Source organism: Anolis carolinensis, unplaced genomic scaffold (assembly GCF_035594765.1).
Source record: "Anolis carolinensis isolate JA03-04 unplaced genomic scaffold, rAnoCar3.1.pri scaffold_14, whole genome shotgun sequence".
In the NCBI taxonomy this organism is placed as follows: Eukaryota; Metazoa; Chordata; class Lepidosauria; order Squamata; family Dactyloidae; genus Anolis; species Anolis carolinensis.
The window spans coordinates 3,242,722-3,255,536 of NW_026943825.1; the positions used below are offsets into that span (position 1 = coordinate 3,242,722).

The following is a 12,815-nucleotide window of genomic DNA, read 5'->3' on the forward strand; positions in this document are numbered from 1 at the left end:
ATTAGCATTGAATAGGCATGCAGCTTCAAGGTCTGCCTGGTTAGTACTTGGACGAATCCTTTCCTGGGACTTGTTAGCTGGGTGTGATTATTTAAGTTGTTTAGCATTGAATGGTCTTGTAGCTTCCAAGCCTGGCTGCTTCCTGCCTGAGGGAATCCTTTGTTGGGAGGTGTTAGCTGGGCCTGGTTGCTTCCTGTGTGGAATTCCCCTGTGTTCTGAGTGTTGTTGTTATTTAGTGTTCTGATTTTAGAGATTAAATTGTTGTGTATTGTTATTAGAGCACAGTAATTATTACACATTATATTGATATAAATATAAATGCAATCAATCAATCATAGTTTGGGTTGATTGTGCGCTCTGGATGAAGGTGAACTACAACTCCTATAAAATTCCTCTTTCAGGTCATAGAAATAGTGAAGAAGTTGGACACGGGCCGAAGTCAAGAGGACGATGAGGAGCTGGAGAAGAAAGGCGCCATCGTCTTCAATGCCACGTCCGAATTCTGCCGGACGCTGGGTGAGATCCCCACCTACGGCTTGGCCGGGAACCGCGAGGACCAGGAGGAGCTCATGGTGAGGAGGTGGAGGAGGAGGAGGCTCAAGCATTTCTAGCGTTTAATTTAACGTGTTGTTTAAGGCATCATGGCTGGAATCACTGGATTGCTGTGAGCTTTTCAGGCTGTATGGCCATGTTCCAGCAGCATTCCCTTCTGACATTTTTCCTGCATCTGTGGCCGGCATTTCAGAGGTTCTTTTGACAGTGCAGCAAGTGGAGTGCATATCTGAACCCTTGTCTGTTGAAGCAAGTGTGGACGTTGCAATTTGCAAGCTTTGAATAGCATTGAGTAATTAAGTTTGCAAAGTCAATCAGTGAGGGTATCTGCAAGGCGATAGCAAGCGGAGTGTATATATCCCTGTGGAATAATGTCCAGGGTGGGAGAAAGAACCCTTATCTGTTTAGAAACAAGTGTGGATGTTGCAATGAGCAAGTTTGAATAGCATCGAGTAGCCATGAAGCTGCAAAGTCAATCAGTGAGGGTATCTGCATGGAGGTAGAAAGTGGAACGTATATATACCTGTGGAATAGTGTCCAGGGTGGGAGAAAGAACCCTTATCTGTTTAGAAACAAGTGTGGACGTTGCAATTTGAAAGCTTTGAATAGCATTAAGTAAGCATTAAGTTTGCAAAGTCAATCAGTGAGGGTATCTGCATGGAGGTAGCAAGTGGAGTGTATATATATATACCTGTGGAATAATGTCCAGGGTGGGAGAAAGAACCCTTATATGTTTAAAACAGATGTGGATGTTGCAATGAGCAATCTTGAATAGCATTGAGTAGCCATGAAGCTGCAAAGTCAATCAGTGAGGGTATCTGCATAGAGGTAGCAAGTGGAATGTATATATATATACCTTTGGAATAATGTCCAGGGTGGGAGAAAGAACCCTTATATGTTTAAAACAGATGTGGATGTTGCAATGAGCAATCTTGAATAGCATTGAGTAGCCATGAAGCTGCAAAGTCAATCAGTGAGGGTATCTGCATGGAGGTAGCAAGTGGAATGTATATATATATACCTGTGGAATAATGTCCAGGGTGGGAGAAAGAACCCTTATCTGTTTAGAAACAAGTGTGGATGTTGCAATGAGCAATCTTGAATAGCTTTGAGTAGCCATGAAGTTTGCAAAGTCAATCAGTGAGAGTATCTGCATAGAAGCAGCCTAGCCTTTGGGATATTGATTCTATGTTGAGTTGCCTCCTGGCTGCCGGTCCTTTATGGCGTTCCGTCCTGTGGGGGTCCCATTGATGGTTGCACATGACGTGTGAAAGAGGAACACGCAAAAACCACCTTTGTTTCTTGCAGGATTTTGAGCGGGACGACGAGCGGTCAGCCAACGGGGGGTCCGATTCGGACGGCGAGGAGAACATTGGCTGGAGCACGGTCAACTTGGACGAGGAGAAGCAGCAACAAGACGTAAGTTTTAAATTTTGTGTCGAGTCTCCTTTGGGAGAGATACAGCTGGAGCGATCCAGGGGCGCGGTGATGGCACTTATTATTATTATTATTATTATTATTATTATTATTATTATTATTATTATTATTATTATTATTATGGACACAACGATGTTGTATGACACAGCAAACAAGATAGATATGCTGGATTTCGTATCACAAAATCACAAGTCGAACACTTCCCAAGTGTCTAGGACTGTGTGATGTATTATTATTATTATTATTTTATTATGACACAGCAAACAAGATAGACATGCTGGATTTCGTATCACAAAATCACAAGTCGAACACTTCCCAAATGTGTAGGACTCTGTGATGTATTATTATTATCAACACAACGACGTTGTATGACACAGCAAACAAGATAGACATGCTGGATTTCGTTTTGCAAAACCACAAGTCGAACACTTCCCAACTGTCTAGGACTGTGTGATGTATTTTCGGATGATGCGCGCAGATCCCAGTCGGGTGGCCTTTTGCAGTTGGCAGATCGTGATTTTGTCAATGTCTATTGTTTCCAAATGCCGGCTGAAATCTTTTGGCACGGCACCCAGTGTGCCCATCACCACCGGGACCACCTGCACTGGTTTCTGCCAGAGTCTTTGAAGTTCAATCTTGAGGTCCTGAGAGCAGCTGAGTTTTTCCTGTTGTTTTTCGTCAATGCGACTGTCACCTGGGATGGCGACATCAATGATCCAAACCTTGTTCTTTTCCACAACTGTGATGTCTGGTGTGTTGCGTTCCAGAACTTTGTCAGTCTGGATTCGGAAGTCCCACAGTCTCTTTGCGTGCTCATTTTCCAAGACTTTTGCAGGTTTGTGATCCCACCAGTTCTTTGCTGCTGGGAGGTGATACTTGAGGCATAAGTTCCAATGAATCATTTGGGCCACATAGTTGTGCCTCTGTTTGTAGTCTGTCTGTGCGATTTTCTTACAGCAGCTGAGGAGATGATCCATGGTTTAGTCGGTTTCCTTGCACAGTCTGCATTTTGGGTCATCAGCTGATTTTTCGATCTTGGCCTTGTTTGCCTTTGTCCTGATGTCTTGCTCCTGGGCTGCAAGGATCAGGCCTTCTGTCTCCTTCTTCAGGGTCCCATTCGTGAGCCAGAGCCAGGTCTTCTCCTTGTCAGCTTTTCCTTTAGTTTTGTCAAGGAACTTTCCATGCAGTGTTTTGTTGTGCCAGCTGTCAGCTCTAGTTTGTAGTGCGGTTTTCTTGTACTGATTCTTTGTCTGCTGTGCTTTGAGGAGTTTCTGATTTTTGACTTCAATCCAAGCAGGTTCTTCACTTTGCTTTCCATCTTCTGCCAGGGCATGTTCTTCTTCTTTGACTGCTTGTTTTACTTGTAAGAGTCCTCTGACCCCTGATTTTCCAGGCAGATAAAGCTGGTCAACATCACTGCGAGGGTGAAGTGAATGGTCATGAGGTTTCTTGTTTATTATTATTATTTATTATGACACAGCAAACAAGATAGACATGCTGGATTTCATATCACAAAATCACAAGTCGAACACTTCCCAAGTGTCTAGGACTGTGTGATGTATTAGGGTTGTTATTATTATTATTATTATTATTATTATTATTATTATTGACACAACGATGTTGTATGACACAGCAAACAAGATAGACATGCTGGATTTCGTTTCGCAAAACCACAAGTCGAACACTTCCCAAGTATCTAGGACTGTGTGATGTATTTTCGGATGATGCGTGCAGATCCCAGTCGGGTGGCCTTTTGCAGTTGGCAGATCGTAATTTTGTCAATGTCTATTGTTTCCAAATGCCGGCTGAGATCTTTTGGCACGGCACCCAATGTGCCCATCACCACCGGGACCACCTGCACTGGTTTCTGCCAGAGTCTTTGAAGTTCAATCTTGAGGTCCTGAGAGCGGCTGAGTTTTTCCTGTTGTTTTTCATCAACGCGACTGTCACCTGGGATGGCGACACCAATTATCCAAACCTTGTTCTTTTCCACAACTGTGATATCTGGTGTGTTGTGTTCCAGAACTTTGTCAGTCTGGATTCGGAAGTCCCACAGTATCTTTGCGTGTTCATTTTCCACGACCTTTCCTGGTTTGTGATCCCACCAGTTCTTTGCTGCTGGCAGGTGGTACTTGATGCATAAGTTCCAATGGATCATTTGGGCCACACAGTTGTGCCTCTGTTTGTAGTCTGTCTGTGCAATTTTCTTACAGCAGCTGAGGATTATTGTAAGCTACCATAACTACTCCACGCTTGCACGGAATTAGTGACGTGGTAGGGGAACATGTTGTGTTTGTTTTTCTCTGACGGCAACCATACTCCCTCACTTTTCTCTTCCCGGCCCATCCACCTTTCTCTGTCTTGCAGTTTTCGGCTTCCTCCACCACCATCTTGGACGAAGAGCCCATTGTCAACCGGGGTCTGGCCGCAGCCCTGATGCTTTGCCAGAACAAAGGTAAGAACGGGAGCAGCTTGCTTTGTTGCGGACGAGATGAAACCGCTCTCAGTGCAGCTTCTCGCCGGAGAAAAGGACAGACTGCTGCCAACTGCTGTCTTATTCCAGGATCCCAAGGCTTCTTTCTCTCCTCCAGGTTTGCTGGAAACGACCGTCCAGAAAGTGGCCAGGGTCAAGGCGCCCAATAAGTCGCTCCCGTCGGCCGTCTACTGCATCGAGGACAAGATGTAAGTCAAGAGGCTCTGTAGTAGAAAGCTGACCACATAATTGTCCTGGAGGATCTCAATGTTCCTAGGGCAGTGATGGGCAACCTTTTGCGCTTGGTGTGTCAAAATTCACCAAAAAAACCTAGCATGACTTGGGTGGTGTGTCACTTTGAGAAAGAAAACATAATTTCACAATATGTATAGTTTAAATAACAAAAATATATAATTGTAATATATAACTGTATTTAATAAATCAAAAACTATTGACTACCATTATTTCCATGTACAACAATCTATGGGACCTCGTGCACTTTCCACGCTGATTTCTCCCTATTGTAGTATCAATGTAGTCATGAATAATAGATAATATAATCATAATATAATGGTAATACAGTAGAGTCTCACTTATCCAACGTAAACGGGCCGGCAGAATGTTGGATAAGCGAATATGTTGGATAATAAGGAGAGATTAAGGAAAAGCCTATTAAACATTAAATTAGGTTCTGATTTTACAAATTAAACACCAAAACATCATGTTATACAACAAATTTGGCAGAAAAAATAGTTCAATACACAGTAATGCTATGTAGTAATTACTGTATTTACGAATTTAGCACCAAAATATCATGGTATATTGAAAACGTTGACTACAAAAATGCGTTGGATAATCCAGAACGTTGGATAAGCGAGTGTTGGATAAGTGAGACTCTACTGTAATGTGACAATATACTACAATAATAATAGAATAATAATAGAATGATATAATATATATATACAGTAGAGTCTCACTTATCCAACATTCGCTTATCCAACGTTCTGGATTATCCAACGCATTTTTGTAGTCAATGTTTTCAATACATCGTGATATTTTGGTGTTAAATTCGTAAATACAGTAATTACTACATAGTATTACTGCGTATTGAACTACTTTTTCTGTCAAATTTGTTGTATAACATGATGTTTTGGTGCTTAATTTGTAAAATCATAACCTAATTTGATGTTTAATAGGCTTCTCCTTAATCTCTCCTTATTATCCAACATATTCGCTTATCCAACGTTCTGCCGGCCCGTTTATGTTGGATAAGTGAGACTCTACTGTAAATGTAATGTGCACAATTCCCATGGAGTAAACAACAAAACCACTGGACCAAATCTCACCAAATTTGGCCACAAAAGACATAGTCATCCAATCAATCTGCATGCGGCAGCGTGTCAGCAAAAATGGCTAGGCGTGTCAGTGCTGACACGCGTGTCATAGGTTGGCCATCACTGTCCTAGGGAGTTGTTCTCTTAGGTTAAGTGTAATTAATTGTATTAAATTAATTGCATTTAAGTGTATTTAAACCACCCCGAGTCCCCAGGGGAGATGGTGGCAGGGTATAAATAAAGTTTTAATTATTATTATTATTATTATTATTATTATTATTATTATTATTTGTGGGGTGTTGTATGCATCCAAGCTGTATGGCCATGTTCCTGCAGCATTCTCTCCTGATGTTTCACCTGCATCTGTGGCTAATTGTAAGTGTGATTTATTGTTGTAATTGTATTGTTTTACTTTGTTTAATAATGTGTATTATGTTATTATGTAACGTTTGTGTTTGCTTTTATGACTGTAAACCGCCCTGAGTCCCATCCAGGAGATAGGGCGGTATATAAATAAAGTTTTATTATTATTATTATTATTATTATTATTATTATTATTAATTGCATCTTCAGAGCTTCTGTTGGCAGCGAGACAAATGAAGTTTATATCTGTGGGAGAAAGAACCCTTGTCTGTTTGAAGCAAGTGTGAATGTTACTATTAGCAAGCTTGAACAGCATTGAGTTGCCATGAAGCTGCAAAGTCAATCAGTGAGGGTATCTGCATAGAGGTAGCAAGTGGAGTGTATATATCCCTGTGGAATAATGTCCAGGGTGGGAGAAAGAACCCTTGCCTGTTTGAAGCAAGTGAGTGTTGCAATGAGCAAGCTTGAATAGCATTGAGGAGCCATGAAGCTGCAAAGTCAATCAGTGAAGGTATCTGCATAGAGGTAAGCTGGCTGTTGTTGCCTGGAGACACCCTCTGTTTGGGAGGTGTTCACTTGCATTAGATTGTTTGTTGGGTGGAATCAATCAAGGGCCAGTTAACACCTCCCAAAGTGAGGGTGCCTCCAGGCAGCAGAGGCCAGGCTCCCTCTATGCAGATACCCTCACTGATTGACTTTGTAGCTTCATGGCCACTCAATGCTATTCAAGCTCGCCAATTGCAACATTCACACTGGCTTCAAACAGACACACTGGTATATATATATATATATATATATATATATATATATATATATATATAGACTCCACTTGCCTCACCCCCAACAGAACTTCTTGAAGATGCCAGCCACAGATGTAGGAGAAACGTCAGGAGAGAATGCTGCCGGCGCCTTTGATAGTCCCAAGACACTTGGGATTTCGCGTTGCAAAGCCTTGTGTCCGTTCCTTCTCTCCCGCCAGGGCCATTGACGACAAATACAGCCGCCGGGAGGAGTACCGGGGCTTCACGCAGGACTTCAAGGAGAAGGACGGCTACAAGCCGGACGTCAAGATCGAATACGTGGACGAGACCGGGCGCAAGCTCACCCCTAAGGAGGTCAGGGTGGAACAAATATTATTATTACTAGCTGTGCCCGGCCACGCGTTGCTGTGGCAAAGTGGTGGTGGTATTGGTTAAAAATTGTTGTGTAATTTTTATTTGACATTATTTGCATTTTTTTATTAATTTTATTGTAAGTGATATTTTTATTTATTCTATTTTATTATTTTCTTGTATTATTTTTAGTTATTTTCTGTTATTATAGTATTTTATTGTATTATTTTTTAGTGTTTTTTATTATTATTTTTGGGTTGCTAGGAGACCAAGTTGGAGGAGCTTAGCCTTCTAACTGGCAGCAATTGGATAAAAGCAATTATTCCTCTCTCTCTAATTAGGACTTTATTTTTCTTGTCTTTTTGTTGTATCAACCTAGAGGCGTGGATGATGGGTTGTGTTGTCAAATTTCGAGGTTGGGGGGCCTGTAGTTTTGTTGTTTTGTGGGTCGCCGTGATGCCATCACTCTTTTATATATATAGATGATGATGATGATGATGATGATTATTATTATTATTATTAACAACATTGAGGCTTTATTTGTTCCCGTCTTGTTTGTTTACTTCAAAATAAGACATGTGCAGTGTGCATAGGAATTTGCTCGTAGTTTTTTAAAAAACTATAGTCCGCCCCGCCCCCCCTCCCCCCCAACGGTCTGAGGGACCGTGAACTGGCCCCCTGTTTAAAAAGTTTGGGGACCCCTGCTCTGGGCATAGAACCCACCCAAAAATTTAGCGTCTTATATCCATCCCAGGCTGGAAAATATGCTTGGAATGGGGTCTTCCTGCCTGGCAAAATGGGGCTGGACCGGATGGCCTTTAGGGTTCCCTCCGACTCCAGATTCTAGGATTTAGGCCTGACTTGCTTGTCTCTTTCCAGGCCTTCCGGCAGCTCTCCCACCGCTTCCACGGCAAAGGCTCCGGCAAGATGAAGACGGAGCGGCGTATGAAGAAGCTGGACGAAGAGGCGGTGAGGCTACATATCCCACCCCCTATACATTCCCCCCAATATTATATATGTATACCAGGGGTCCCCAAACTAAGGCCCGGGGGCCGGATGCGGCCCTCCGAGGTCATTTACCTGGCCCACGCCCTCAGTTTTATAATATAATATATTGTATATACATATAATATTGATAATAATATTATAATGTAATACAATATAACGCTAATAATAATACCATATAATAATATTAATTATATATTCTATATTACTTATAATATTACTTATAATATTACAATATAGTGGTATAGTTCAATATAGTAATATATAATGCTAATATTGTGCTATGCTAATAATAAAATATATTGTATGTACATATAATATTGATAATAATATTATAATGTAATACAATATAACACTAATAATAATACCATATAATAATATTAATTATATATTCTATATTACTTATAATATTACTTATAATATTACAATATAGTGGTATAGTTCAATATAGTAATATATAATGCTAATATTGTGCTATGCTAATAATATAATATATTGTATGTACGCATAATTTGTAAGCCACTCTGAGTCCCCTTTGGGGTGAGAAGGGTGTGATACAAATGTAGTAAATAAATGCAGTAAATAAATAAATAATAAATAAATACATTTTAGACTTAGCCTCACCCAAAGTCTGAAATGACTTGAAGGCACACAACAACAACAACAACAACAACAACAACAACCTTAATTAACAAGCAGGACCACACTTCCCATTGAAATCCTGATCAATGTATGTTGGTTAAAATGTTTTTATTTTTAAATATTGTATTGTTCTTTCATTGTTGTTGTTGTTGTTGTTTTTGCACTACAAATAAGACATGTGCAGGGTGCATCGGAATTTGTATTTTTTTTTCAAATGATAATCCGGCCCCTCAACAGTCTGAGGGGCCATGAACCGGCCCTCCACTTAAAAAGTTTGGGGACCCCTGATGTATACAATATATTATATTATTAGTATAGCAGAATGTAAGCATTATATTATATTGCACTATACCACTATACTGCAATATTATTAGTAATATTAGTAATATTACATGTAATATATAATATGTAGTTACAATAGTGTATTATTGTGTTACATTACAATATTATCAATATTATATATATATATACACACACACACATACAAAATATATATTATATTATTAGTATAGCAGTATATACGCATTATATTACTATATTGCACTATACCACTATACTGCAATATTATTAGTAATATTACATGTAATATATAATATATGCAATTATAATACAGTAGAGTCTCACTTATCCAAGCCTCTCTTATCCAAGCCTCTGGATAATCCAAGCCATTTTTGTAGTCAATGTTTTCAAAATATCGTGATATTTTGGTGCTAAATTCGTAAATACAGTAATTACTACATAGCATTACTGCCTATTGAATTACTTTTTCTGTCAAATTTGTTGTATAACATGATGTTTTGGTGCTTAATTTGTAAAATCATAACCTAATTTGATGTTTAATAGGCTTTTCCTTAATCCCTCCTTATTATCCAAGATATTCGCTTATCCAAGCTTCTGCCGGCCCGTTTATGTTGGATAAGTGAGACTGTACTGTATATTATATTATTAGTAAAGCAGAATATAAGCATTATATTATATTGCACTATACCACTATACTGCAGTATTATTAGTAATATATATATTATAATATGCAATTATAATAGTGTATTTCATTGTATTACATTATAATATAGTCAATATTATATTTACGTACATTATATTATTAGCATAGCAGTATATAAGCATTATATTACTATATAGCACTATACCACTATACTGCAATATTATTAGTATAGCATAATAATCCTATTATATATTACTAGCTGTGCCCGGCCACGCGTTGCTGTGGCGAAGTCTGGTGTTCTGGGAAATAAAGTATTGAGAAATTGGTGGTAGTTAAGGTCAAGGGTCAAGGTTTTCCCCAGACATTAAGTCCAGTCGTGTCTGACTCTGGAGGTTGGTGCTCATCTCCATTTCTAAGCCGAAGAGCCGGCGTTGTCCGTAGACTCCTCCAAGGTCATGTGGGATGACTACATGGAGCGGTGTTACCTTCCCGCCGGAGCAGTACCTATTGATGCACTCACATTTGCATGTTTTCAAACTTCTGGGTTGGCAGAAGCTGGGGCTAACAGTGGGGGCTCTCTCCGCTCCCCCAATTCAAACTTGTGGCCTTTCGGTCCAGAAGTTCAGCAGCTCAGCGCTTTAACACGCTGCGCCATCAGGGGACATTATTTCCTAAAGGTTGTGAATATACAATATTTCTGATTGGTTGTTTTTTTTGTTTGTTGGAGGCAAGTATGAATGCTGCAATTAGGAAAAATGATTAGGATGTAATGGCCTTGCAGCTTTAAAGCCTGGCTGTTTCCTCCCTGAGTGAATTTTTTGTTGGGAGGTGTTGGCTGGCCCTGATTGTTTCCTGTCTGGAATTCCCTTGTTTTCAGAGTGATGTTGTTTGCGATATTTTATGTGCTTCTACTGTCTGTGGCCCTGAGAAAACAGAGGATTTGCCAGACTTTGATGATGGGAATACTTTGTTGGGAGGTGTTAGCTGGCCCTGATTGTTTCCTGTCTGGAATTCCCTTGTTTTCAGAGTGGTGTTGTTTGCGATATTTTATGTGCTTCTACTGTCTGTGGCCCTGAGAAAACAGAGGATTTTCCAGACTTTGATGATGGGAATACTTTGTTGGGAGGTGTTAGCTGGCCCTGATTGTTTCCTGTCTGGAATTCCCTTGTTTTCAGAGTGGTGTTGTTTGCGATATTTTATGTGCTTCTACTGTCTGTGGCCCTGAGAAAACAGAGGATTTGCCAGACTTTGATGATGGGAATACTTTGTTGGGAGGTGTTAGCTGGCCCTGATTGTTTCCTGTCTGGAATTCCCTTGTTTTCAGAGTGGTGTTGTTTGCGATATTTTATGTGCTTCTACTGTCTGTGGCCCTGAGAAAACAGAGGATTTGCCAGACTTTGATGATGGGAATACTTTGTTGGGAGGTGTTAGCTGGCCCTGATTGTTTCCTGTCTGGAATTCCCTTGTTTTCAGAGTGATGTTGTTTGCGATATTTTATGTGCTTCTACTGTCTGTGGCCCTGAGAAAACAGAGGATTTGCCAGACTTTGATGATGGGAATACTTTGTTGGGAGGTGTTAGCTGGCCCTGATTGTTTCCTGTCTGGAATTCCCTTGTTTTCAGAGTGGTGTTGTTTGCGATATTTTATGTGCTTCTACTGTCTGTGGCCCTGAGAAAACAGAGGATTTTCCAGACTTTGATGATGGGAATACTTTGTTGGGAGGTGTTAGCTGGCCCTGATTGTTTCCTGTCTGGAATTCCCTTGTTTTCAGAGTGGTGTTGTTTGCGATATTTTATGTGCTTCTACTGTCTGTGGCCCTGAGAAAACAGAGGATTTTCCAGACTTTGATGATGGGAATACTTTTTTGGGAGGTGTTAGCTGGCCCTGATTGTTTCCTGTGTGGAATTCCCCTGTTTATTTACTGTCCTGGTTTTAGAGATTATATTGTTCTGCATTATTCTATCCCAGTAATTATTTCATATTAAAGAAGAATCTCACTTATCCAACATTCGCTTATACAATGTTCTGGATTATCCAACGCAGTCTGCCTTTTCATAATCAATGTTTTTGTAGTCAGTGTTTTATATTCATTGTGATATTTTAGTGGTAAATTTGTAAATACAGTACAGTAGAATCTCACTTATCCAACATAAACGGGCCGGCAGAACGTTGGATAAGCGAATATGTTGGATAATAAGGAATTAAGGATAACCCTATTAAACATCAAATTAAGTTATGATTTTACAAATTAAGCACCAAAACATCATGTTAGACAACAAATTTGGCAGAAAAAGTAGTTCAGTACACAGTAATGCTATGTAGTAATTACTGTATTTATGAATTTAGCACCAAAATATCACGATATATTGAAAGCATTGACTACAAAAATGTGTTAGATAATCCAGAACGTTGGATAAGCGAGTGTTGGATAAGTGAGACTCTACTGTAAATACTACATAACATTACTGCGCATGGAACTACATTTTCTGTCAAATTTGTTGTATAATATGATGTTTTGGTGCTTAATTTGTATAACGATTACCTAATTTGATGTTTAATTGGCTTTTCCTGAATCCCTTCTTATTATCCAACATATTCACTTATCCTGCCGGCCTGTTTACGTTGGATAAGTGAGACTCTACTGTATATTTCTAATCTTATATTATCTGCTCAGAACTGGATTATATGAGGCCCCTTCTTCACAGTTGTATAAAATGCACACTGAAGTGGATTATATGGCAGTGTGGAGTCAAGATAATCCAGTGCAAAGCAGATAATATAAGATTATAAATGGGTTCTATAGCTGTTTGGAAGGGCCTTGAGTCTACACTGCCATATAATCCAGTGCAAATCTGATAATCTGTGGAAGAAGCCTAAGTGAGGCCTAAATCTGCCTGTCCCCTAACTGAAGCCTGGCTGTCCCTTGGTTGCTAGGCAACCAAGTGGGCAGAGAT

At 39.8% G+C, this 12,815-nt stretch overlaps 1 protein-coding gene across 2 annotated transcripts in view; it reads left to right on the forward strand.

The window, feature by feature from the left end:
• The window catches only part of sart1 (spliceosome associated factor 1, recruiter of U4/U6.U5 tri-snRNP), a 36,117-nt gene that overhangs the window by 20,793 nt on the left and 2,509 nt on the right, over positions 1-12,815 (forward strand). For both annotated transcript variants that reach the window (XM_062965216.1, XM_062965215.1), the window contains exons 13-18: positions 402-572; positions 1,861-1,971; positions 4,357-4,444; positions 4,581-4,671; positions 7,139-7,274; positions 8,151-8,240. In XM_062965216.1, the coding sequence (XP_062821286.1) occupies positions 402-572; positions 1,861-1,971; positions 4,357-4,444; positions 4,581-4,671; positions 7,139-7,274; positions 8,151-8,240 (687 nt within the window). The remainder of the gene's footprint in view (positions 1-401; positions 573-1,860; positions 1,972-4,356; positions 4,445-4,580; positions 4,672-7,138; positions 7,275-8,150; positions 8,241-12,815) is intronic.